Source organism: Cibotium barometz, chromosome 45 (genome assembly GCF_041138505.1).
Source record: "Cibotium barometz isolate CiBa-2024 chromosome 45, ASM4113850v1, whole genome shotgun sequence".
Lineage (NCBI taxonomy): Eukaryota > Viridiplantae > Streptophyta > Polypodiopsida > Cyatheales > Cibotiaceae > Cibotium > Cibotium barometz.
The window spans coordinates 484,735-511,836 of NC_141090.1; the positions used below are offsets into that span (position 1 = coordinate 484,735).

General features: G+C 45.0%; 2 protein-coding genes across 2 annotated transcripts in view; both read left to right on the plus strand.

Annotated features, from left to right (window-relative positions):
* Nucleotides 1–5,425: 5,425 nt before the first annotated feature.
* Nucleotides 5,426–6,298, plus strand: LOC147612293 (uncharacterized). The gene has a single exon (XM_086782877.1). It carries the CDS (start codon nucleotides 5,426–5,428, stop codon nucleotides 6,296–6,298), a length of 873 nt encoding a protein of 290 aa, XP_086639003.1.
* Nucleotides 6,299–10,032: 3,734 nt separating this feature from the next.
* Nucleotides 10,033–27,102, plus strand: part of LOC147612294 (sodium/hydrogen exchanger 1-like) — a 29,146-nt gene continuing 12,076 nt past the window's right edge. Inside the window, exons 1-7 of the mRNA XM_086782878.1 lie at nucleotides 10,033–10,207; nucleotides 19,372–19,666; nucleotides 20,038–20,135; nucleotides 20,318–20,377; nucleotides 20,514–20,560; nucleotides 20,652–20,846; nucleotides 20,958–21,004. Of these exons, the coding sequence (XP_086639004.1) occupies nucleotides 10,033–10,207; nucleotides 19,372–19,666; nucleotides 20,038–20,135; nucleotides 20,318–20,377; nucleotides 20,514–20,560; nucleotides 20,652–20,846; nucleotides 20,958–21,004 (917 nt within the window). The remainder of the gene's footprint in view (nucleotides 10,208–19,371; nucleotides 19,667–20,037; nucleotides 20,136–20,317; nucleotides 20,378–20,513; nucleotides 20,561–20,651; nucleotides 20,847–20,957; nucleotides 21,005–27,102) is intronic.

Consider the following 27,102-nt stretch of genomic DNA (forward strand, 5'->3'; position numbering starts at 1 on the left):
AAAGGGATTGAAGACCTTGAGAGCTCACAGCATGGATCGACTACTCGCGATTCTAGAGGACCAGCCTTTGTCACTAGAAGTTGATTCTGCTTACTCAGATCGAGACCACACGGAGGATGGGACTTCTTACTCATTGGAAAACCCTGTTCGAGGTCTTACATTGGGAGTCGACCAACCTGTCGACACCTACTCACCTTCTATACCTTTTGCATCACGACATTCCTCTTCAAGCTTATTAGACTTCGCTTCTAGAGGGAGATAGAATCTAGATTCCTACAGCCAGCGTGCCAGTATTGGATCTTGGTATCCAGCCTTATCTAGAGAGCCCTGTTGCGCAGTCTAGCCGACAGCGTGGACTTTGGTTTGGGTCATTCTCTTAGGGAGGACAGGTACCAACGTGGTCATTCGGAGATCCATTGTCATCAACTAAACAGGAGACCGTGTCAGGTTCGTATGTACCATTGAGTGCGTATGTGCCTAACACTAACTGGGTGTCCACTTCTACAGCACAGATTCAACATATGCTACCAACTACTACCCTTGATCCTCGGAGTAATGTAATCCTGAACATAGGAGAGTCTAGGAGCATAATACGCTCTGAGACTATTGGTGTACAAGGAGGTAACACTATTTTCTTTTTTGGTTCACCTTCTATTTTTGCTCCTAATGTGTTTTGGAATACTACACTACCTCAAGCACAAAACCCTCCCACCCTACCCATTTTTCTTCCTGCTGGTGTTGGCATGCATCCATTACCGGCCGCACCTTGCAGGACTGAGAAAACACAGGTCTTCTGCTGATGATCGTGAAGCAAGGTATGGTGTGGGAGCAAGCCGGCTGTTGTATGTTGCGGATGTAGATCATTCGTTCGTCTCTTCATCTTTTGTAGAGTCTTTTGAGTTTGGGCTTGTACTGGATCAATGCCACAATGCAAGGGGTTTTCACATGCATGAACGCTCATTTGGGTTTTCATTCACACATGCACCCCAAACACAAAAAATAGAATGCGATGCAAAGGGTATGCAAGATGATAAATGCTATTCAATGGGTTTTCACATGAGCAATGCCCTCGTGGAGTTTTCACTTACTCATGTGCCCTTTACAACAATGATGGATGTGCAATAGGAAATGTCAGGTCTAGAGTTAGTGAGCCATATGACCTTCTTATGACAATGGCAATCCACAAGGGACCACGTGCCATTACGGTCAATGCTTTCGAGTTCTTGTTCCATAGCCTATTTCTAGGCGGGCTGTTTGATTGCCTCTTTCCACGATGTTAGTTCATCATGTGCCACATTGTTTGCTGAAAACACAGAGGCAAATGAGGCACGAGAATGGAGCCGGGTGGACCGACAAGGACCATCCAAGGGGGGATCACTGGGAAGCATGGCTGAATCCCGCATGGTCTATTGGTACCAACGCGGTAAAGGGTCCCTAGGTGGCTGTCCGGAGGAGGAAGGCTCCTCAAGCGGTGGAGTAAGAGTCGACTCATTGGGTTCATGTGGCACAACTGGAGATTCTTGTTCGGGTGGTATGGGCAGCAGAAGGCGAAGTAATTCCTGCTCATCAAAGACAATGTTTGGACAAACGAAGACCTTGTTCGATCTTGGATCAAAGACTTTGTAGGCCTTTGATTCAGAAGAGTGGCCCACGAAAATGAGCAACTCACTCCTTGGCTCAAGCTTTCCTCTCGTGTCATTAGGAGTGTGTGTGTAAGCACGACACCCAAAGACATGAAGATGGAAAATAGTTAGTTTCTCGCCATAAAATGCCTCAACTGGAGTCCTGTGAGAGGGACAGCGACTGTAGGGCACCGGTTCAAAAGGTACACCGCAGTGTTGATCGATTCTAGAAGCTTCCATACGCTCACTGCCTCGTCTAGCCCGATGTTTCTTCTTCCTTTTGGAATAGTGGCTAGAATCTAAATCAGATGTGGCTAGAGAAACATTGGCCGAGGGGCTGAGATGAGGTGTAACAGATGACCAATCAGACATCCCTTCCGAGGTGGCGAAGGATACTGACTAGGGAGTGGACCTTGAGCGACCTGACCAATGGTTCTGAGAAGGCCTAGACCAATTTGTACTAGTGCCTTGTTGTTGGTTCCCTAGTGGGGGACCCTGCAGAGTAGGTGTTAGAGCATTACCCCCTCTCGACCCCCAATTTGGGGCAGAGCCAGTGTGATGACCTGGTCTTTCTGAGACTTGGCAGAGCCAGTTGTGGAGTGCTCTGCGTTAAGGCGCCGACACTTAAAAACCTTGACTTTCAAGTCATCCCCCTCTTTAATAGTGAATTTTTGGATTTGATTCTCAAGATCAATGCAACGCGTCCGATCACATGCTACATATCTCTCTGCAAGGTGTGCCCATCTGTCAGAGACAGGGGACTGCTAGAGCTGCGAATGAAACTCCGGCAAAAGGCCTTGCATGAGCTCCACTATGGCAGTGGCATTCCTAGCTTCCCAATAGCGGATGACTTCAAGAGGTGCCAGTGAGGGGTGGGATTTCGGTTCAAGTCTCTTCACACTAGGTTTCAAGAACCTTGGAAAGTGAAAACCTGTTCCATAAGCTTAGCCCAGGTGGTGTAATTAGACCCATTGAAACGAGTCTTTTTTATGAAAGCATTTCTAGACATAGATACATGGAGGGAAGGAGATGGTGGGGCCCAAGATGGCTGGTACCCATATCCAAAGGGTAGAGGATTAGGTGTCACTCCAGAATAACCAATAATACCTGGCACATGTGAAGGACCTAGCGAGGGTACTCCATAAGATGGGATATAAGGCTGGGCACTTGGCGCAGGTGGAATGCCTATTTGAGGCACAAATCCTTGAGTAGACACATAAGCTGGTACTGGTGTAGTACCTGTGATGGGTTGGTAAACTACCTGATACCCCGGAATGCTAGGTGGTGACACAAAACCGGTGGGCATAATGCCGAGAGATCCCTATGTTGGGTAAAACCCATACGCAAGTTGATCTCTCGCACATTTGATCCTTTCATCCTTTTTTTCCTCACAAATACTATTAAGAAAGTTACAAAAGCTTTTGATGTTTTTCAAGGCTTAACCACAAACATATCGAGTTGTTGGTGTGGATGGAGTGAACACCTGATTCCACAGAAAAGATCCTCATGAGATATCGAGCTTAACTAGCTGCGGACATTGATGACACGCCTGAGTGATAGCTTTTGCACTTACGCCATTGGCATGATTGGTGAGATTATGGTTGATATGTTGCCAGTGGATGATAGGTTGTGTGACAACCACTTTGGAGTACTAGAGTTATAGCCATAGTCACAAGGGACGTGGGGGACGGGGGAACGTCGTCCCATAACGTGCGGGAACGGAAACGGACAGGGGACGTGTGAGCCCATGCTGTAACAAGGGGACGGCGATTCCGGGACGACGATTCGTGTGGGATGGAATGGGACGGGACGATCAGCTGACCGATGCGCAGCGTTGACCAGTCTGCCGTTGCGCCCTGTAACCGTTGGGCGCCTAGCCGTTGAGCAACCCTCCCCACTTGGCCCATGGCTATAAGAAGAGCCCCCATTGGCACATGCTATAGGAAACTTTCAAGTCTTCAAGTCTTCAAGACTCACCTCGGGTCTCCTTGGCACTTGCTCTAGCCTCTTAGCTCTTGCCTCTTGGCACTTGCAACACTCCTCAAGGCTCAAGCAAGGCTCAAGCTCAAGCCTCAACGCTCCTCAACTCTCAAGGCTCAAGTGGAAAGCTCATTGGCTCAACACTCCTCAACTTTCAAGGCTCAAGACTCAAGTGGGCATTGGGCAACCCAGCAAGGCTCTAGCTCTCCTCAAGCCTCAAGGCTCAAGTGGCATTGGGACCTTGGGTAAGTTGTAATTTCAAGTTGTCACTTGTAGTCTTGTTGCTCTCCTACACTCACCTCTTGCTCTAGCCTCTCCATTGGCAAGCCTCTCCTACATCTCTGTCCTACTCTCACCTCCATTGCTCAAGCCTCTCCTACATCTCTCTCCTACACTCGTGGTCTCACCTCCTCTTGCTTTAGCCTCTCCTACATCTCTCTCCTACACTCACCTCCATTGCTCAAGCCTCCTTGGCACTTGCCTCCATGGCATCTTCATCGCGACCATCCCCCGCACCTCGTTCCGGCGGCGCCAATACGAATAGAGGAAGGAGGACCGAAGGTTGGTCTTGGTGGGAAGAGGTCAACTCCGATCATCCCGGAAGTGGAGGAGGCTCTCGCCCATGGTCCTACAAGCTATGTCCATATAGGTGAACGGGTGGGGTGGATAAAGTGAGAGCTCACCTCTTGCATGAGCCCGGTCATGAGGTCCGATTTTGTGATCAAGTCACACCGGAGACGAGGAGGAGGCTTCTTGAACGTGTTGCCGCACATGAGGCCTTGCTTTCAAGGAGGAGAGTGCCGCATGTGGCCGTGGATCCTGCAACACTAGTGAGGCCATCCCAAGGTTCGGCATCCACATCGGCATCCCCATGTGCATCCACTTCATCGGCACCCGCGGGCGCATCACCCGCCCCACAAGAACGGGCCCCAACACCATCCTTCTCCATGCCGACCGCATCCACACTCATGCCGGCAAAGTACTCTTGAGGGTAGTTGGGACCCCAAGAAGAAGGAAGAGGTGGATACGGCCATAGCCCGCTTCTTCTTTCATGACCACATTGCTTTCTATGCTGCCAGGTAATCAAGAATTAAGATGTCTAGCTTAAGATCTATCATTTTACAATGTTCCTCTTAAAAGTTACTTGAACTTTGAACTTTGAAGTTGATCGGTTATTAAATTATTCATTTTTTGTGGATAGATCAGACTACTTCAAGGTCATGGTGAAGAAGATAGGGGAGTATGGTCCAAACTATACGCCCCCATCATCAGAGTCCTTGCGCACCACATTGCTAGAGAAGGAGAAGAGGCTTGTGGAGCAAGCAACAGAAAACACGAAGCGACAATGGGCAAGGAATGGAGTGTCCCTGATAGCCAATGGATGGAGTGATACGCGGAAGAGGTCCATCCATGGCCTTATCGCATATTCATGCGGTGAGATGTACTTCATCGCCTCACATGATGCTTCTGGGACCGGGAAGAGTGCTGATGTGCTAGCAGCAGAGTGGGCTAGTGGCATAGAGATCATTGGCCCAGACCTAGTTGTGGGCTTTGTTGCTGATGGGGAGGCTTCAAACAGGGCAGCCGGAGCGATCATTGAGAGCATGTACCCCAACATCACCGTGTCATTTTGCATGGCACATTGCTTAAATAATATCTTGAAGGATATTGGGGACTTGCCATGGATCCGGCATATCATCCAAGTGGGCAGCCAAATAGTGACATTTGTCACAAACCATTAGTTCCTACGCCATGAATTCTCCAAAAAATCTAGCCGTCAGCTCCTCAAATACTTAGATACGAGGTTTGCCTACAACTTCTTGATGCTCCACCGATTGAAAGAGTGTAGTGGTGCATTGAGACAGTTGTTCATTAGTGACGAGTTCACTTCTTCACCATTGGCTTCCACTAAGACAGGAGCTCTATGCAAGGAAAAAGCAGAGAGCCCTGATTTTTGGGAAAAAGTGAAGTGCATTGATGCTATGGTTCAACCTATTGTCCACTTGATGAGGCTTGTGGATGGTATGAAGCCATGCATCGGCAAGGTATATGAGGCTATGGATAGCATGATAGAGAAGCTGAGGGATTTGGAGCCAGATGAGGACAGGTACGAGGAGATCCGTGCCCTATGTGTGCGTAGGTGGAACTCCTACTCCTCTCCTTTGCATGCAGCAGCCTATGTGGTGGACCTTGAGTTTCAGGGTAAAGGGCAAGAAAGTGACGCAGAGGTGAGCAAGCTATGGAGACTTGTCTTTGACCTAAATGTTAGGCGGAAGATCCGTGACCAGTTGTCCAGGTATAGGAGCTTTCAGGGCTCTTATGGAGACATGGATGCACAGGATGATCACTTCAAAGTTGGGGCTGCTTTGTTGTGGGAAGATTTTGGTTCGGATGGACCTGAGCTTCAGCATCTAGCCATCCGCATTCTCAGCCAGGCAGTGAGTTCCTCTTGCCTAGAGCAACTTTGGAGCTCATACAGTCACATTGCATCGAAGAAGAGGAACCGTCTTGCAAATGATCTAGTCTTTGTGAGTGCAAACTTGCGAATGCTTTGCAAGAGTGCAACTGCAAAAGCTGATGCATTTACCGAGTGGGAGATGTCTCAAGATGACGAGGAGTTGGAGGAGCAAGTGGAGGACATCTCTATGGGGCTTGCACGCATTGCAGGGACCCATGATCGTGAGGCCAGCACTTAACATGCCCCTTGAGACTTTTTGACATATGTACTACTCTAGTGATAGTCTCTTTTTTGTATGCCACTTACGTGGTTAGGGCCTAGGCCTTTGCCCTTGTCTTTTGCTTTAGCCTTTGGCGACTGGGTCCTGGGTGCCCGATCTCCTTTTTTGTAACACCCATTTTTTTTGCTAGTATGACTTAATATTGATGCTTTGGAAGTGTAAAGTGACTTTGTTTTAGTATTGTTAAGTTTCTTAAATGAGTGCTTACTTAAAATTGCATATTTTGTATGCCGTCCCATGCCAATCCCCGTTCCCGATCCCGGTTCCCAGGAATCCCCGTCCTCGTCCCCATTCCCCGTTACGTTTCTCGTCCCTGTTCCTTGTCCCATGTTACTATGGTTATAGCATAGTTATAGCACCAGCTCATATAGTTGAATTCACACTATGGACCGACCATTGTATGTTATAGTATGAGAGCACTTTTCCTTATAGTATATACTTTTATTAGTTTATGGTTATAGAGAAGAAGAAGATAGAAGAAAATTTAGCCATCCATCTCTCTCTTGTGTGTGTGTGTTTGCTTACAAGGAACTCAAGCTCTCTCTCTTCCCCGCATTTTCTTTATCGTATCAGAGCTCTGGTTCGTGTGAGAGCTAAGGAGGCAAGCAAGAGGCAAGAACAAGGTAAGCAAAGCAGCAGTACACGGGTCAGGGTATTTTCATCTCTTTTTCTCTTTGATTTGGAGCAACATCTTCGGTAGCTCTATGAGAGCTTTCGGGAGATAGGGAAGTCATTGTCTTAGATTGAGACATCCTTTTGGATGAAGAAAAAAGACCATATTGTGTGTAGTTAATATAGTTAACTACACATAATAGTTAACATGATTTACTACAATTTTGTGTGTTTCAAGCACGTTTCGGGTCCCGTTTTGGCTTTTCAAGTTTTCTACAAGCACTCTGTGAAGTGTCAATTTTTATTGTATATGCTCAATTTCTGGTTTGATGTAAAATTGCAGCAGAAATTTGGTTGTAGGACAGTCTGTGTAGAGAATCTAAGTGTTGGAGGTGTTGGTGGATGTGTGTATGTGACTAGCTCACATACAATGACATTACAACAGGTTTACAGTACTGCTATTGAAGGTTGCAGATTTGTTGAAAGTGTAGAAGTTTTTTTGCAAGCACTATTTGGTAAGTTGTTGCAAATAAAGATGTCTGACAATCTATTACAGATTATGAGTGAGAAGTTAGACAAGAATAACTTCTAGGCATGGAAGTTTAGGATGACTAGTTTTCTTATGGGAAACGGATATCGGGAGTTCATCATAGGTGATGAAAAGGAGTCGGAGATTGCTGAAGAAAATTCGATCCCTCAACAAGTGCAGGCATACAAAGCATGGCATGAAAAAGTCAGAAAGGTGTTATATTGGTTGTCTGTGAGTGTGACAGATTCTATGATTGTGCATATATAGGATGCACAAAGGCTTAAGAAGGCTTGGTACACCTTGGTGAAGATGTACAACATAAACACCCAAGCTCGGAAGATGCAGCTAAGTAGGAGCTGCATAATGTGACCAGAGGAAAGCTAAGTATAAATGATTACTCAGTGAAGGTTAAAGGGCTTGCAGATGTCCTTGCTTCTATTGGATTACGAGTAGATGATGATGATATGGTGTCCATGACCTTGAATGGCCTTGGCAAAGAATACAATCATTTTTAGACCTTCGTTGGAGTTCGTGAGAATTTTCTTGATTTTCAAGAATTGATTGCTCTTCTCATCCATGAGCAGATGAATATTGGGAGAGATTCATCCTTTGAAAATTCAAGCGAGAAAGCCTACGCACATGGCAAAGGATTGTTATAAAAAGCAGAATGATATTAAAAGTGGAAAGTTGCAACAAGGCAACTATCCATCATCAAGTAAATAGGGTGGTGATAAGAGAAGTGAGCAGTTGTTTGTGATGCAGCAGATGCTCAGTTCCATAACAGGAGATGTGTTAGGATCTAGAGATGTTTGGTATGTGGATTTTGGTATCTCTAACCACATGACAAGTCATGGTGAGTGGTTTAGAGATATGCAGAAAATGGAAAAACCAAGTTATGTAGAAACAGGTGATGAAATTGCACATCTCATTGTGCATGTTGGTAAAATGCCATTGTCTATGCAGGATCTGAAAATAAAGTACTTGGTAGATGTACTTCATGTTCCAATTTGTCAACATGTAACTTGTATGTGGATGGTGACTCTAGTGGCTGTGAGCAAAGCCTTGATGAGGAGCTTGGCATTTTATTAGTAGTTCTCCTGGTATAAGGAGAACCAGGATTGTTTTGAGAACACCTGGCAATGATCCAGGTATATGCAGGTCTAAAATGGTTAGATACCCTGTTGATAGGTTAAGATATGATGGATATATAGACCATCATTATGCTTACATGGTTAAAGCAATACAAGACTTAGAGTCCACTTGTTTTGAGTAGGCACTTGGAAATAAAAAAATGGAAAGATGCCATGAATGAGGAGGTAGCAGCATTGGATGCAAATGCAACATGGGAGTTAGTGCCTTTGCCTAAGAAAAAGAAGGCAATTGGGTGTAAGTGGGTGTATAAGGTCAAGCATAACTTAGATGAATCAACGTATAAGGCAAGATTGATTGCCAATGGTTATGCACAGATCTATGGCATTGACTATGAGGAGACATTTAGCCGGGTTGTGAGAATGGCAACTGTGAGAGTTGTGATTGATATGGCTACAACAAAGGGTTGGTCTTTACATCAAATGGATGTAAAGAATGCATTCTTGCATGGTGATTTGCAAGAAGTATACATGATGCAACCACCAAGTTACGAGAGTGATGCACATCTAGATTTTGTGTGTAGGTTACGTAAAGCCTTGTATGGCTTGAAGCAGGCATCCAGAGCATGGTCAAATAAGATCGGAGAGTATCTTGTCAACATTGGTGTGACCGCTCCCTACAGGAGGCCTACAGATCGGAAGACAATATATACATATTTAGAACACTTAATTTAACTGTTATTAAACAATGGAAACAACATCAGCAACACAAATACTGGAAATATTGAAAATACAAATGACACCAGCACTGGGGTCGGAAAGGGCCGGCCCCCTCTCAATACTTTTTGTATTTCTTGGAGTATTTATATTTGTACAAGTGTCACGGGCCTGACAGGCTAGATTTCTCCACAAGGGAGTGAAAACAACCAAATAGAATTGGTTCAAGTCGATGAAGAGGTGTTGGTCGGAGTAGCCCCAAATCACAGGCTCATTCCCACCTTCACTGGGTGGACACTTGCCTTTCACTGGTCTTCTGGGACTGTGCACCAACAGGCACGTCCGTACTAACGCAGGCCAAGGGTACACCACGGAGGGAACATGGCCTGGTTCTCCCCAATGAGCTTTGCTCCCAAATTCCCTGGTGAGTCTAACCTTCACTGGCTCTCAGAAGCTCTGAGAGCGCGGTTAACAACACCACAGGGAAATATACTAGCCACACCAAGAAGAATTTCCTGAACATGGTCAGCATATACATGCCATGCTCCTGCACTACGCAACTCAAAGCATTTTTCTGAATTTAAATTAGCAAATTTCAGATTTATACAAATGAGAAAAAGAATACGAGAGCACTTGGTACGGTGAGTACAATCTAGATACAACCGGTACAATTTGTAGCAGGTACAATCAAGCACATTAGGTACTTCACACGTGTGCAGGTACACGTGGGCAGCCAACAGGTTCACATGGGCAGCCAGCAGGTACAGCAGGTACACAAGGGCAGCCAGCAGTTACAAGCGTGGGCAGCCAGGTACAAGCGTGGGCAGCAGGGCTGTGTGGCGGGTACTGCAGGGCTGGTACAGGCGTGGACAGCAGGGCTGTATGGCGGGTACAGCAGGCTGGTACAGGCGGGTACAGCAGGTACTGGCGTGGGCAGCAGGCGAGTACAGCAGCCAGGCGATGGATAGAAGAGGCTGCAGGTGATGGAGAGAAAGAAGCCACCAACCTCACACATGGGTAGCTTTGAATAATGTTCCATGCAAAAGCCTTTATCAAAGGTTATAAAACCTTAATACATAATTAACACTTATGGGCACCCACCTTGGCTATACACGGGTGGCACCAACAGGCTCCCATCCATACAGCACGAAGCAAATCACACACGGGTGACACGAAACCGGTTCCCGTCCATGTGACGCAGCACTGGTCGCACACGGGTGGCACTAATCTGGCTCCCGTTCATGTGACACCATAAAATTGGCCCTTTCTCATGGGACATTGGCCTGGCCCCATGTGAACATGGCACAAATCTAGCCTCTCTATGGAGTGAAAGTCCCATAGAAGTGGCTCTAGAAATGGAGATGGACCAAATGTGACATTCCCCCAGGCTTCTAAACAGTTGACCTCAATTGAAAAGCCTCAAGATATGCTTGTAGAAGCTGAGGGTAGTCAACAAAATAATCCTCATCTACCCACTTTGCATCAATTGGTAAATAATTTTTAAATTTCACAAGGTATCTCCTGGAAAGCTTCCCATGTGGTAACTTTCTCTCCTTGTGAAATACAATCTGCTCTGGCTGAAGGATCTCCTCAAGCTCATCAACTTCTGGCGGATCTTCTGTGACAGTCTCCTCTGGATCTGGCCCCACATACTTCCGCAAAAGACTCACATGAAAAGCATTGTGAATCTTCCAATGGCTGGGTAAAGGAAGCTTAAAGGACACTTCATTGATCTTGTCAATCACTTGGAAGGGTCCATAATATCGAGTAGAAAGCTTTGGATTTGATCCCTCTCGTCCTGGCCTCTTCCAAAGCCTAGCTTTCTCAAATTTCAGCAATATCCAATCACCTTCCTTGACTTGCATGTCTCTCCTATGCTTGTCAGCAGCCCTTTTATGCTTATCTTGTGACCTTGCAATGGTTGTCCACACCTGAGCAAAGGCTACATCCAAGTCACGCACATACTCATCAGTTGCAAAAATCTCATCCTTTGTACAAAGGATGGGTGGCAAGACCACTCTGCCATAAATAATCTCAAACGGGGCCTTTCTCGTGGAGGCATGAATTGTGTTGTTGTGGGCAAACTCTACAAGTGGAAGATACTTCTCCCATGCAGTCTTTTGATCTGCCACATAACACTTCAACAAATCCAACACGGCTGAATTTGCAGCTTCACTTTGGCCATCCGTTTGGGGATGAATAAGCTAATGAAAACTCAAGTTTAGTGTCCATGCTATCAAATAAAGCCCTCCAGAAGAGACTCGTAGTCCTGGGATCTCTATCCCCAACAATGGACTTAGGCATACCATGATGCTTGAAGATGTTAGCAAGAAAAAGCTTCACCATATGATCAACTTTAATGGTTTTCTTGACGGGAAAGAAGTGAGCTTGCTTGCTAAACCTGTCCACAATGGTCCAAATAGCATCATTCCCATGCTGGAATCTAGGCAAGTCCATAATAAAGTCCACAGTAATACTTTCCCATGGCTGCGAGGGAATAGACAATGGCTGAAGCAAACCTCGAGGCTTTTACCTGTCAAATTTCACCTTTTGGCAAGTAAGACATGCACGTACATATGCCTCAATGTCTTTACGCATGCTTGGCCAAAAGAAATATCTCAATCATGCGTGTAGTAGGCATGATACCTCTATGACTAGCATAAGGTGGAGCGTGACATTCCTCCATAACCTTTGGACGCATTTCCTTCACCACACATAAGCAGTTATCCTTCATAAGATAACCCTCTTTGATCACATAAGAGGCATGTGAGTGACCAGCCATCAAATCAGTCCATATATGGCAAAATCAGCATCCAAATGATACAAATCTCGCATGGCAGATAAGTCCCCATTAGAGGCCACTGAAACATAATACAATCTGAAAATGAAACATGGAAAGAAAGTTTGCCATTCTCATCTGCTTCTCCGAAAGCTTTGTTTGAGATAGAAAGTATCTCAAGCTTTGATGATCTGTCTTGACTACAAATTCAGCCCCAAGAAGATAATGTTTCTATATCTTTAAGGCATGAATTACAGCCAAGAGCTCTTTCTCATAGATATCCATATGAAGCTCGGCATCATGCAATCGACGGCTCTCATATGCAACTGCATGACCTTCTTGATTTAGGACAGTCCCTATACAATCGCCACAAGCATCACATTCCACTATGAATGACCTTTGCAAGTCGGGAACAATCAATACGGGTCCACATATGATAGCATTCTTGAGTTGCGAGAAGGCATCCTGCTCCTTTGGAGTCCATTTAAAAGTGACTTTCTTCTTCGTGAGATCATGTAGAGGGGTGGCTATCATAGCAAAATGCCTTATGAAGCGCCTGTAATATGAACATAACCCCAGAAAACTACGTACTTGATGTACATTTTGCAAGTCTGGCCAATTCCAAATGGTTTCAATCTTGGCAGGATCCATTCTTACACCATCCTTGGATACAATGTGACCCAAATAATGTATCTCTGAAAGGAAGAACTCACTTTTCTTGGCATTAATGATGAAGAGTTTATGCTTCGCAACTCTTCAAACACTGTGGCCAAATGAGTCCTATGCTCCTGCTTATTCTTGGATTTAACCAAGATGTCATCAAAGAATACACCTATGAATTTTCGATGGGGTCGGAATATCCTATCCATCATACGATTGAATGTGGTTGGACATTGGTGAGACCAAAAGGCATCACCAAAAATTCATACAATCCAAAAGCTGTCCTGAATGCAGTTTTGTGGACATCCTGTGGCACCACTCGTATCTGGTGATAACCACTCTTCAAATCAATACGGCTGAAACAAGTCGAGTCATCAAGCTTATCCAAAATGTCATCAATACGCGGGATTGGAAATCTATTCTTGATGGTGAGCTTATTTAGAGCTCTATAATCCACACACATGCGGAATGACCCATCTTTCTTTTGAACAAGAAGCACGGGAGAGCAATAAGGTGAGGAACTTGGCTGAACCAAACCTTTCTCCAAAAGCTCATTAACCTGCTTCATGATCTTGCAACTTCCCAATAAGTGGAGTAACCTGCATCTCTTTACCAACAAAGGCAGCTTCTGCTTTAATTTGAGGCCCCATGTCCTCAACCTCAATACCCAAGGCGGCTGCCATCTGAATATAGATGAAGTTATCTGTTGCACAATCATCAAACATAAATAGAGCGGGTTGATCCTTGATTTGACCCCATGCTTTGCATACCATCCTCTCTTTTTCATCATGCTTTGTGTTTCCCTGCACATCGGGAACTGCATGCACATTTGCCTTGGTTTGCTTGTCCTCATGCTTTGGTTTGCGGTTAGGGCATTGTCTAAACATATGCTCTTTGCTGCCACAAGAAAAGCATTTCCCCTCCTTTGCATATTGCTCCCTTTGCTCGGGGGTCAAGCTAAATTTGTTCTTCTTTGGCCCATGATCCTTGGATGAGGTATTTTCAGCTTTACCTCCCTTCTAGACCTCCCGGAAGCTCTTTTTAGGTGGTTGTCCACCTTTTTGCAGGTTTGGGACAGCCTTCTCTCTCCCCTTAGAACCCCCTTGATCTTGCTTAATTTTGAGCACCAATTGTTCCGTAGCAAGAGAGCAGAGGCTATAAGCTATTGCAGAGTGTGTTTCGGGTGCAATTTAATGTCCGAACGATAAGCTGGTTGCAATCCGGAGCGAAACTTCCTCTTTCTTTCATCCTCGGAGATTTGCATAAAGGGAGTTACCTCAAGTAACACTTTCCAAAACTTATTGACATAGTGCTGCACACTTTCATTATCTTTTTGCTCAAGTCTATCCCACTTGTGGGTGAGAGTTTGCTCCGCATTAGGAGGCAAGAATTGGGCATAAAATCTGTCCTTAAACTCTTTCCAAGTGCAAATGGGGTCTTTGGTGGTCTTTTCAGTGATCCACCAATGGGCAGCTGTCCCCTTCAAGAACATGCTTGCATGACGAATTTTGGACTTCTCAGTGAAGTCCTCATCACTAAAAGCAATATCAAACTGTGCCACAAAAACTAGCACCTTAGAGGCATCATACTCTCCATGAAAGGCATCAAATTTCACGGACTTGTCCCCTGCCTTGAACTCCTTGAGCTTCTTGGGATGTGGTACATGTTCTTCTCTTTTTCTCTTCCCCTTATCCAACGGGGCAGCTCTCTCTACATGAGCTTCATGGGCAATGATAGGTGTTCCACTAGCCAAAGTGACATGGGTCTTTGATTCTTGTGGCCCCACTGCATGTGACCTCGCTGAGAAATGCCTTGTCTCACCACGAGACAACTCAATAGGCAAGGTCTTTTGGCTTGCATGCCGACCACTGTCTCCATGATGTACATACCTAGAATCCAAATGGCCTTGAGTATGCATAAATCTGTTTCCTCCTGTGCGATGAGGAGTGGATGCATGGCGAGAGGTGACCGATACTTCTTCTTTATGCAAGTATGATCTCAACCTTTGAGAGGCTGGGTCTCCATGCTGCAAACGGGGTGGATTCTTGAACATAAGTTGTCCATCCTCTCCCTCTTTAAAGTCACCCTTGCGGATAAGATAAGAGAGTGCCAACTCCCTTGGCTTCTTACCCACTTCTCGAGCCATAGACTCAAAAGTCATGTCCACCATAGCATCAGCTTTCTTGGCTTCTATGACACTTTGTACATGGGGGTCCTCATGCAAGAATTTCAGCTCTTGCTCTTTTGACTGCAAGAGCCTCTTCATGTGCTCCAACTCAGCCCTCAATGCATTGGGCTCTTCCTTGTGCATGGGTTCTTTACCACGTGATGGTTGTCCCATATATGCACTGTCATAGACTCTCTCAAGAGGCTTATGCCTTCCATGCAATGCATCGAAATCCCCTGAAGCACTTGATTGGCCACTCGAATTCGGCACTTCAATGGGTTGCCCTGGTTGTCCATTGAATTAAGTGTTCGTGCTTGCTTCTGATCTCAAAACTCCGTGTCTCCTCTTGAGAAAGAGAGACGACCGGGCTCTGATACCAATGTGACCGCTCCCTACAGGAGGCCTACAAATCGGAAGACAATATACACATATTTAGAACACTTAATTTAACTATTATTAAACAATGGAAACAACATCAGCAACACAAATACTGGAAATTATTGAAAATACAAATGACACCAGCACTGGGGCTGGAAAGGGCCGCCCCCCCCCCCCCCCCCTCAATACTTTTTGTATTTCTTGGAGTATTTATATTTGTACAAGTGTCACGGGCTTGACAGGCCAGATTTCTCCACAATGGAGTGAAAACAACCAAATAGAACTGGTTCAAGTCGATGAAGAGGTGTTGGTCGGACTAGCCCCAAATCACAGGCTCATTCCCACCTTCACTGGGTGGACATCTGCCTTTCACTGGTCTTCCGGGACTGTGCACCAACAGGCACGCCCGTACTAACGCAGGCCAAGGGTACACCGCGGAGGGAACGTGGCCTGGTTCTCCCCAATGAGCTTTGCTTCCAAATTCCTTGGTGAGTCTAACCTTCACTGGTTCTCAGAAGCTCTGAGAGCGCGGTTAATAACACCACACAGGGAAATATACTAGCCACACCAGGAAGAATTTCCTGAACATGGTCAGCATATACATGCCATGCTCCTGCACTACACAACTTATAGCATTTTCTGAATTTAAATTAGCAAATTTCAGATTTATACAAATGAGAAAAATAATACGAGAGCACCTGGTACGGTGAGTGCAATCCAGATACAACCGGTACAATTTGTAGCAAGTACAATCAAGCACATTAGGTACTTCACACGTGTGCACGTACAACCAGCCACAGCAGATACATGTGGGCAGCCAATAGGTTCACATGGGCAGCCAGCAGGTACAGCAGGTACACGAGCAGCCAGCAGGTACAGCAGGTACAAGCGTGGGCAGCCAGGTGCAAGTGTGGGCAGCAGGGTTGTGTGGCGGGTACTGCAGGGCTAGTACAGGCGTGGACAGCAGGGCTGTATGGCGGGTACAGCAGGCTGGTACTACAGGTGGGTACAGTAGGTACTGGCATGGGCAGCAGGCGAGTACAGCAACCAGGCGATGGATAGAAGAGGCTGTAGGCGATGGAGAGAAAGAAGCCACCAACCTCACACGTGGGCAGTTTTGAATAATGTTCCATGAAAAAGCCTTTATCAAAGGTTATAAAACCTTAATACATAATTAACACTTATGGTCACCCACGCTAGAAAGTAAATGTATAGCCCAAATTTAAATGTGTGTGAACACATTAGCCATAAAAAATTAAGGTTTACTCTAGTTTATGGATTTTACCTTTTAAAAAGGGAAAAATGAAAATATGTACCACCTGTTCACACGCCACACCACCAAGTCAACAAAGAACATTCCACGGTACACTGGGGGCATCCCCGTCTAGTGTATTGGCATGGCATAGCAGGCAGACACACGCAAACAAGTCATGCAAAAACAAATTTATGCATGCAGGCATAAATGCATGTGCACAAATAGTGGACGAAATCTCCCTTTCACGAAACTTGTACAAGAGGTTCCTGTCGGGCACAAAACTGGCGCGACAAATATAAATAAGTATGTCCTGGTCTTCCTATGGAATGACAGTCCCATAGGTAAGACACCATCCTGGCCATACACGGGTGACACCAACAGGCTTCCGTCCATACAACACAAAGCAAATCACACACGGGTGACACGAAACTGGTTCCCGTCCATGTGACGCAACACTGGTCGCACACGGGTGGCATTGATCTGGCTCCCATCCATGTGACACCATAAAACTGGCCCTTTCACATGGGACACTGGCCTGGCCCCATGTAAACATGGCACAAATCTGGCCGCTCTATGGAGTGACAGTCCCATAGAAGTGGCTCCAGAAATGGAGATGGATCAAATGGTAACAACTGGATTTCAAATGTCTAATGCCAATTTTTCTTTTATGTGAAAAAGACAGACAGAGGGATCATGCTATTAGTCATTTATGTGGATGACTTGATTATCATTGGTGATAGTGATGTTGACATACATAATATCAGAAGACTTTTGAAGCAGAAGTTTGAGATGAAGGATTTGGATGAGCTACGATATTTATTGGGCATTGAGGTAGTGAGATCACCTCATGGCATTTTGTTGTTACAGAGGTAGTATGGCTTGGACATGTTGTCCAAGTATGGCATGACAGGCTGTAAGCCTATATCAATGCCATCTTTTTGTAGTTATAGATGAGCTTTTGGAGGACCTCACTATATATAGGCGCATAGTGGGTAGCTTGATCTACATGACCATTATTAGGCCAGGCTTGAGCTATGCTGTTGGACTTGCGAGTCAATTTATGCAAGTACTTAGAAAGCCACATGTGGATGTGGTTAGACGGATTCTTAGGTACATAAAGTCCACAGTTGATTATGGATTTTTCGATGAGGTTGGCATAGAGATACTGCTACATGGTGGTACATAAGTTGATTGGCCTGATAGTGTTGCATACAAGAGATCTATCAACGGTCTTATGTTTTCTTTTGGGAGTGCTGCTACGAGTTGGAGCAGCAAGAAACAGTTGAGTACAAAGGTAGAGTACAGAGGCGTTGGTATGGCGGCTTGGTTTTAGAAGCTACTTGGTGATATGAGTGAGCCCGTGGATAGAGCTGTTGTCATTTATTGTGACAACATGAGTAGTATAACAGTTGGCGAATAACCTAGTATACCATGCTAGAACGAAGCACATTGAAGTGCATTATCACTTTGTGAGAGAGAAGGTTCTGGTAGTTGATGTAGATTTGGAATATGTCAACACAGAGGATGAGGTGGCTGATATCTTCACGAAGGCATTGGACACAAAGAAGCTCCATAGGTTTAGGAGCGAGCTTGGAGTGTAGTGTGTGGAGTTGGGCTCGAGAGGGAGTGTTGAGATATCAAGCTCAACTAGTGCTACGGACATTGATGACTTGCTTGGGTGATAGCTTCCACACTTATGACATTGGCATGGTTGGTGAGGTTATGGTTGATATGCCGCTAGTGGATGACAGGTTGTGTGACAGCTACTTTGGAGTACTAGAGTTATAGTATAGTTATAGCACCAGCTCATGTATTTGGGTTCACACTATGGACCGACTATTGTATGTTATAGTAGGAGAGTACTTTCCCTTATAGTATGTACTTTTATCTTTTTATTTTATGGTTGTAGAGAAGAGAAGAAGATAGAAGAAAATTCAGCCATCTCTCTCTCTTGTGTTTTGCCCTTTCTTGTGTGTGTGTGTTTGCTTGCAAGGAACTCTCCCTCTCGCCCACATTCTATTTAAAAGAGAGTGTCCATGTCGATGATGAGATAATGAAGTTTAAAAGATGATCCCAAACAAGATCCTAGATTGGCGTAAGTTCAAGCAGTGTGGAATTTGGAGAAGAACCCTTTGGAGGGAACAATGGAATATGCTATGGGGAAAAGTCTGAGATGGTTCGAAGTTTAGCATTTTGTATATACATACATGGATATAGCATTGTCTTTATGTAGTTTGCATATTTGTGGAGTTTATGTCAATGTCATTGTAGTGGAATAATGGGTTCTCTACTATGGTAGACTCCCTGGGACAATCTGCTGCAGGGAGATCCCCATACTTCTACAGTGTAGAAGTGCTTGACAGGTTACCACTAGATTGGGAGATGTGGGTGTCGCATTAGCCCACTGGTAATGCAGTACATGGGTCTGTGGATCCTTAGTCACCCTCCGCTGAATAGTCATGACTAAATGTATGTTGAAAAGAACATGTGGTGGTGTGGTGTTGACTTCAGGATGATGTCATGTGTGGGAAAGTGGGATTTTGAATGTGTGGTAACGTATGTGTCACGTCTTGGGGTTATATGAAAGGTAATTCTGACGTGGATATTGTATTATGTTGATGCGGAAATTTGAGGTTCCAATATTGTACTGAATGTTTTATGCATGTGTGCTTATTCTCAGTTTCATTTGTTTCTGTTTGTGCTATCATTTGCAATATCCAATTCCTTAAGTGATGGGGAGTCTCACAAATGGCCTCTCTGCATCTGAGGCTGGGACGGCCGAAATCCAAAAGTGGGTTAATCGAAGGGCAAGGCTGCTGTCTTCCTTGTAAAGTGGGACTGTGCAGTCCTCTGTAGCCCAAGCAACCATGCCCCATGTGATGAATCAGAGGGTGCTCGGCTCAGATATGAAAAGCGTGAGGATCCAAACTTGATGGGCCTCTCAGCAATCCCAAAGGAAATGTTGCTGAGTCTCCACGGGGGTGCTCAAGTGGCTGCACTAGGAATGTCGGCCTACGATGGCAAGCCAAGTACCAACCATGAGGCTATGGTGTGCCAAAAGCCAAAGGAAGAGAGTAATCTTCTGCCGAAGGCGAAAGCTGTCCCAGAGCCTCTGTTCGTAGTATGCAAGGAAGTCATGAAGTATGCCCTGAGCCTGTGAGGGTGTGCTGGAGTTGCCGGGGTGTCATCTAATGTCTCTAAGAGGATGCACTGGCCTATTGAGTACTGGAAGAAGGGAATGCCTTGGGCCTCCAGAAGGTAGGTCGGGTTGTCCTGCCAATGCCACTCTCCTGGATCCCACTAGAGCAGGTTGGGTCATCTGCTACCTTCATAGGGGAAGGGTCGATGTGCCACTGGCGGTCATGGATACAATTCTTCTTTTCTAATGTTTAACTAAACTTTACGATTGATTGAACTAATTCATGGAACCAAGACATGATGATTTTTGCATTTGCTTGTACCTTTTTGTAACAATATTTGCAATTTAATACATATGTTGTTTTTTACTACAGGTTCCAAGTGAAGAAAAAACAATTTTTTCGCAATTTTGTGGCAATAGTGCTTTTTGGAGTGATTGGTGTCTTCATTTCTTTTGCAATCATTGCTGGAGGTATGGGTTTGTGATTGGAAGTTTCTTTGGCAGTTTTTTGATACACTTGAAACAGGGTAGTGTACAGCCTTTCAACTGTGCAGTTTGGATAATTTGCAGCAGTTTAGTTGATCTATCTTTACATATCGGAGTTTTTAAAAAAACCACACCTTGAGAGGAAGCTTCTTGAAAACTTGTCACAGGGTGCAGGCTGATATTTCCGCTTCTCAAGGTGGAAGGCTTAGAAATCCGAGATTATATGGGTATGAGCAAAACTAGCAACATTTCTTGTTTTTGCACTACTCTGGCTGTTTAGCTGCTGATTTAATTATACTATCTGGCATTACTATTGCTGACTTTTTCCTCTCCCTTTTTTGTAAATGGTCTTCTCCATGACAGCTCTTGGGGTTATATTCTCTGCTACAGATTCAGTCTGTACTTTACAGGCAAGTTGTATTGTGAAGTCAGACAGTTATCAAAATCCTCAACAAGCTCATTTAAGTCAGTTTTTGCTCTAACGTTTCTTTGCATGTTCAGGTTCTTAGTCAAGATGATACACCTCTGCTTTACAGTCTAGTGTTTGGTGAAGGTGTGGTGAATGATGCTACATCTGTTGTACTCTTTAGAGCTGTCCAAAACATTGACTTGAGTAAGGTTGATGTATTTACCATCCTAGAGATGTTGGGAGAGTTCCTTTATCTCTACCTTTCCAGTACACTTCTGGGTATTGCGGTAAGTGCACATTTTGTTTTTTAGATTTTAAATTTCTGCTGCTATCATGGTGTGGCCAAAATCGTATAATGATGAGGGATGTTTTTCAAGTCAGGCTACTTCTTTTTGCAGGTTGGCCTTGCAAGTGCCTATGTAATCAAGAAGCTGTATTTTGGAAGGTATTGGCTTTCAGTATTTATCTTTGAAAACTGAGAAAGGGTTTTGGCATGTGAACTTTTTGTTTGTCATTGATGTAAGTCAGGTAAAAATTCAAATGCTTTTCTTATGTCAAGAGTTGTGCCTTTTTTAGAATCAGGGTCTGCAATGGGCATAGAAAGCTCTATCTTCATGTGCGTGAGCGGGTGTGGTGGCACACAAGAACACTCTCAGGACTCTTCTCCTGACCCCCTTCACATCTGAGGAGTTGGCAGAGACTATGACGGCATTACCTAGTGGAAAATGCCCGGGAGAGGACAATCGTCTAGCCTTTTTATTTCTGTGGCATTGGGATCTCATGGAAGGTGGCCTCAAGGCTGCCTTCAACGAGATAATGGTTATAGGAGCCATGCCGGAGAGGTTGTTGGAGGGTTTGATCCACTTGATTCCCAAGGAGGGTGGTGACAGATTGGAGATCCGGCAGTGGAGACCCATCACCCTCCTAGGGGCTGCCTACAAAATTCTGGCCAAGGCCATCAGCCGGAGATTGCAGCCCTTTCTCCCCGACTTGATTCATGGTACACAGACAGGTATCGTTTAGGATCAAAGTAATCTCTGGACAACATCTTCACCTTTTGGGAGGCAACCACGTCGGCTAGGATGCGGTGGCAGGATCTGATGGTGCTCCTCCTCAATTTTGAGAACTCCTATGACAGAGTAGATTGGGGCTTTCTGGGGGGGGGTGGGGGGGGGGATGTGCAGGATGGGTTTCCCGGAGGAGTGGGTCCGAGGTGTATGGTGGTACTCTACTTGGCTTTTCATAGCCAGGTTCTTATTCAGGGTGCTAGAGGTGACAGATTTTCGCTTTCACGCTCAGTCCAGTGAGGGTGCCCTCTAGCACCTTATCTCTTCCTGTTCGTTCGCTAAGGGCCTAAGGCCATGAGCAATTTTCTCTTTGCCTAGGAGACCGGACTTCAAGGACTGTCTCCCCCCATCCGAGTGCAGGAGGAGCTTCTTGATTTTGAGCTCGTTGATGACATAGCAACATACCTGTCCAGGGCCGAGGGGAACCTATAGAGATTCACCGAGGAGTCGTGCATCCAGAGCACAGATCAACTGGCACAAGTTGTGTGGATTTTGGGTTGGCTCATCGCTTGCCCCAACTTGGCATCCAGTTGAGGCTTTTCAGTGGGTCCCAAGGGGAACTCCAGTTCGTTATCTTGGATGCTAGGTTGGCATTGATATCTCCCCTGAGCAGCAGCTCGCCCCCCCTTCTTTTGAGCATTCGGAAGAAGTTGGTATACTGGAGTTCGGCCAGGCTTTCCCTAGTTGGCTGGGTAGTGGTGGCGAACCAGGTTCTTCTTGCTACCATGTGGTACATTACCTGTTGGTCTTTCTCCCGGTCATGTAGTGGTTAGGTTCAGCATTTGATCCGAAACTTTTTGTGGAATACCAGTGATGGGAGACCGGCCAGGGGCAAGGTGGCCTGGAGAGCGATCATTCAGCCACAACGTAGAGGGGGCGGGGGCATCATTGACCCCTCCATTCAGAGCCATGCCCTATTGGGCAAGTTGATTGTTCGAGGTCTTCTTTCACGTGGTGAGCCTTGGAATGACTTCCTCTTGGCTAGGATCTCCGCACGCACGTCGATCTTGGGGGGCCCTTGGCCTCAGAGCATGAGATGGATCTTCAGAGAGATGCGGGCATGTGGCTTTAGCCCAACATTTGAGGACAGATTTGCAGCCAGTCTCTTGCGTGCTTTGGATAATCTCAAGCCAGCCCTACACAACAGTTAGCTCCAGTAGCCTCCGAGGAGCGGCTCCGGCAGCCTCTGATCTGGAATCCTATGGTCATTTTGCCTAGTGGTCAGATGCTGAGGGCTCGCCTGCATGTATCATGGGGAGCCATGAGTACGGACCCCGCAAGGTCAATTGGCTTGCATTCAGATAGCTACCCCTATGTTGAAAATACAAGTGAATAGGGTGTGTGCGGGAACAAGCCCTTGGTTAGAGGCTGTAAAAGAAGATGAGTAAATGTGAAAGAACCTGTGAAAAGGTGAGAAGAATCCTCCTCGGGTGAAGAATGCTTTTTCCTCTCCTGCTGTTGAGTCGAGCCCTTTCTTCTCTTTGCCCCTGCTCTCTTGCTCTAGTAGAGCTGCTTCTATCTCTTGTAGCTTCAATTCAGGTACATTCTTTAGTGTTGCTACAATGTTTTCATAATCACCTTTGTCCACACTCTTCAGAAGTACAGCTAATGCTTCATCATCTTGTACCTTTTTGCCAATAGCGTTGCTTAATGCTTTTATATTTGTTCAAGTGTGTGATTAAAGGTTCACTTTCCTTCATGTCCAATTTGTAGAATTGCATTAAGAGATTTATCTTTGAATTTTTTGCTTGTGTGCCGAACAATTTATTGAGTTCATCCCATGCATCTTTTGCCCATTGTATCCCTGTGATGTGATGAATGATTTCATCATTTAAACTGAGTGCAATAAGTCCCAATGCTTTTTCATTCTTGCTCTTCCACTCATTTTCCCCACCACAGGAACAAGCCCTTGGTTAGAGGCTATAAAAGAAGATGAGTAAATGTGAAAGAACCTGTGAAAAGGTGAGAAGAATCTACTGGGAGAGAATAAAGGATAGCATGAGAGAATTTAGGAAGTGTGGAGATATTCTGGGAAGTGTGGAGTTATTCTGGGAGATATTCAGGGAAAAGAGAAGAGGTGGAGAGAATCAAGCAAGAGGTGGAGATATTCTGGGAGTGAATCATGGAGAAATCAATGGGATTTGATGCTTGATGTAAACTCTATAAATTGAGGCATTGCCCTAATGAGAATTTGCTGGTTTTTGAGTATCCATGCCTACATTAATCTATTTATTAATTACCCACTAATTACGTCTTAATTATTTACTAATCACTTTGTTAATGATGTTGATTCTAGTGTTTGATCCACCATAGCTCATCATTATGCTCAAATTTCAACATGGTATCAGAGCCATGCCTAGAATCCATCAGGTTTATGAGCCCATTAGTTAATTAATCAAGATTAGTAGATAATTAGAAAATAATCCAAATTTTAGTTATTTTTCACTTCACCCCTTCACCCCCAGCCAGTGGAGGACTCCATTCACCTTGCACACTCACAATTAGGGCAAGCCCTTCTAACACAAGCTAGCCAACTCCCTTGGCTTCAAGCCTATCAAAACGGCGCAGCAAACCGCCAGCGAAGGAAGGAGAAATCGACGATTTGGCCGGCGTGTTTTTTCCTGAGTAATTTGCAGATTTCTCCTTCATCGAATCAAATGCTTCTAATTCCTCCTAGCCCAAGGTGTATTCAAGCATGCTCTACAAGCTGGTGAAGACAGAATTCAATTTCATCAAGTCTACAGTGAGATCCAAGCTCTTCATCAAATCTACAGGTGACTTTGGTAAAACAGAGATTAAGCTTTCAATATTTGGTCAAATCTTGTGTTTCTTGGCTTAATCCTCTACTAGACTCATTGCTATTGATGCCTTTGAAAGCATTTGAGCTCATTTGAAGTGTAAGGCACCAGATCTGGACTCCCCGCATACTCTGTTTTCTGCACACAAAACAGAGCATTAATTTGCTAATTAGTGATTAATTAGTGCTAATCACTGTATTTTGGTGCAATTGAGGGTTCAAATTAACCATTAGGTATCTGATACAGATCCCTATAACTTCAGATTGCAAATCGGAGTTGGTTTGATACTCCAACCATCCCGTACAAATTGGTTACCCTTGATTTAGTGTAATTTCTGGTGATTTTATGCTGATAAAATTGTTGTAATCATCTATTAAACACCAGATTGAGTTGTAAAAGGGTAGACACTGCCCTTGAATCTTGAAATTGGATCAAGAGGTAAGACCCCCTTCACATCACCATGAGTTCAGCACAGGAAATAGCCAAATTTAATGGGGAACAGTTTTATACATGGCAGACAAAAACCATGTATTTGCTGATGAGGAAAAATCTGTGGGGATTAGTTGAAGGGAGAGATGAATGCCCAGAGAGAGGGGAAAATGAGTGGAAGAGCAGGAATGAAAAAGCATTGGGACTTATTGCACTCAGTTTAAATGATGAAATCATTCATCACATCACAGGGATACAATGGGCAAAAGATGCATGGGATGAACTCAATAAATTGTTCGGCACACAAGCAAAAAATTCAAAGATAAATCTCTTAATGCAATTCTACAAATTGGACATGAAGGAAAGTGAACCTTTAATCACACACTTGAACAAATATAAAAGCATTAAGCAACAGCTGGCAGCTATTGGCAAAAAGGTAGAAGATGATGAAGCATTAGCTGTACTTCTGAAGAGTGTGGACAAAGGTGATTATGAAAACATTGTAGCAACACTAAAGAATGTACCTGAATTGAAGCTACAAGAGATAGAAGCAGCTCTACTAGAGCAAGAGAGCAGGGGCAAAGAGAAGAAAGGGCTCGACTCAACAGCAAGAGAGGAAAAAGCATTCTTCACCCGAGGAGGATTCTCTCGAGGACGAGGACGAGGACGAGGAAGAGGCAGAGAAGGGGGAAGGACCTTCACTTGCCACAAATGTGGAAAGCCAAGACACATGGCGAGAGACTGCTACAGCAAACCCAGTGGAGAAGGAACGACATCGGCAAACTTCATGGAGGCTCCAAAGGAAGTGGAGTCGGATCATCTTTTCTGAGAGAGAGAGAGAGAGATCCCACAATCCAATGTAACCTGCCCCAACAATGTAAAACCACCTCTGAGCCACTGATGATGTAGGCCACGTGGTAGATGTATGTGTGAGCACTTTAGTCAAGGTCGCGGGCACTTATAGTAGCCTTGGACACATAGAGAGAGAGAGTGTCAAGGACTATGGAGTTTAGGGACTTGAGGCACTGGTCGCGGACTGTCAAGTAAGAAAGAAACTTGATACAGGGTCTAGGTGTGCTGAGATAACTTGAGGGGAGGAGTAGACACTGGTCGCGGACTATCAAGTAAGGGGAGGCAAACTTGGTATAGGGTCTAGGTGTACTAGGAGTATTCACTTGAGGGGAGGTGTTGAAAATACAAGTGAATAGGGTGTGTGCGGGAACAAGTCCTTGGTTAGAGGCTGTAAAAGAAGATGAGTAAATGTGAAAGAACCTGCGAAAAGGTGACAAGAATCTACTGGGAGAGAATAAAGGGTAGCATGAGAGAATTTAGGAAGTGTGGAGATATTCTGGGAAGTGTGGAGTTATTCTGGGAGATATTCAGGGAAAAGAGAAGAGGTGGAGAGAATCAAGCAAGAGGTGGAGATATTCTGGGAGTGAATCATGGAGAAATCAATGGGATTTGATGCTTGATGTAAACTCTATAAATTGAGGCATTGCCCTAATGAGAATTTGCTGGTTTTTGAGTATCCATGCCTACATTAATCTATTTATTAATTACCCACTAATTACGTCTTAATTATTTGCTAATCACTTTGTTAATGATGTTGATTCTAGTGTTTGATCCACCATAGCTCATCATTATGCTCAAATTTCAACACCCTAGAGGCTCAAGAGAGAGGCCTTATGGGGATCCAGGCCAGAGACCGACTTAGCCTCGACATCAAGTCTTCCATCCCTCCGGAGTGGCATATATGGAGAGCTCGATGCAATGAAGCCATTGAAGGCATTCTCACCCCACCAGCGGAGTCTATCCGGAGCATCTGGGTCGATATCATTCATACCCTTTGAGGTCAGTGGGGGCAGCTCCAGGGCGGCTTAGACCGCATGAGGAAGTGTCGGGAGGTGGTGAGCCCACTTGGCATTACATACTCCCTGTGTGGTTATTTCCCCCTCCCCCCTTGTATGAGATAGCTTTTTCCTCCTAGAGCGGCCAGCTGGAGGAGAAGTGCACCCTCCCCTTTGTTCAACTTGACTCACATTTCCCTTCGGGGATGGATTTGTACTTAGCCATTTTTGTTGTTTTCTCAGTAATTGCTAGAAGGATCTTTTTCCTAAAAAAGGTTAGACTTGGCCTAAGAATTTTGCAAGTCCTAGACTACATGCAACCTATGGTACATGCATAAATGGGTTGAAAGTGCAAAAATGTGAACCCTAAGTCGGTTTTGAACTTTGCACATTGAAATTGGG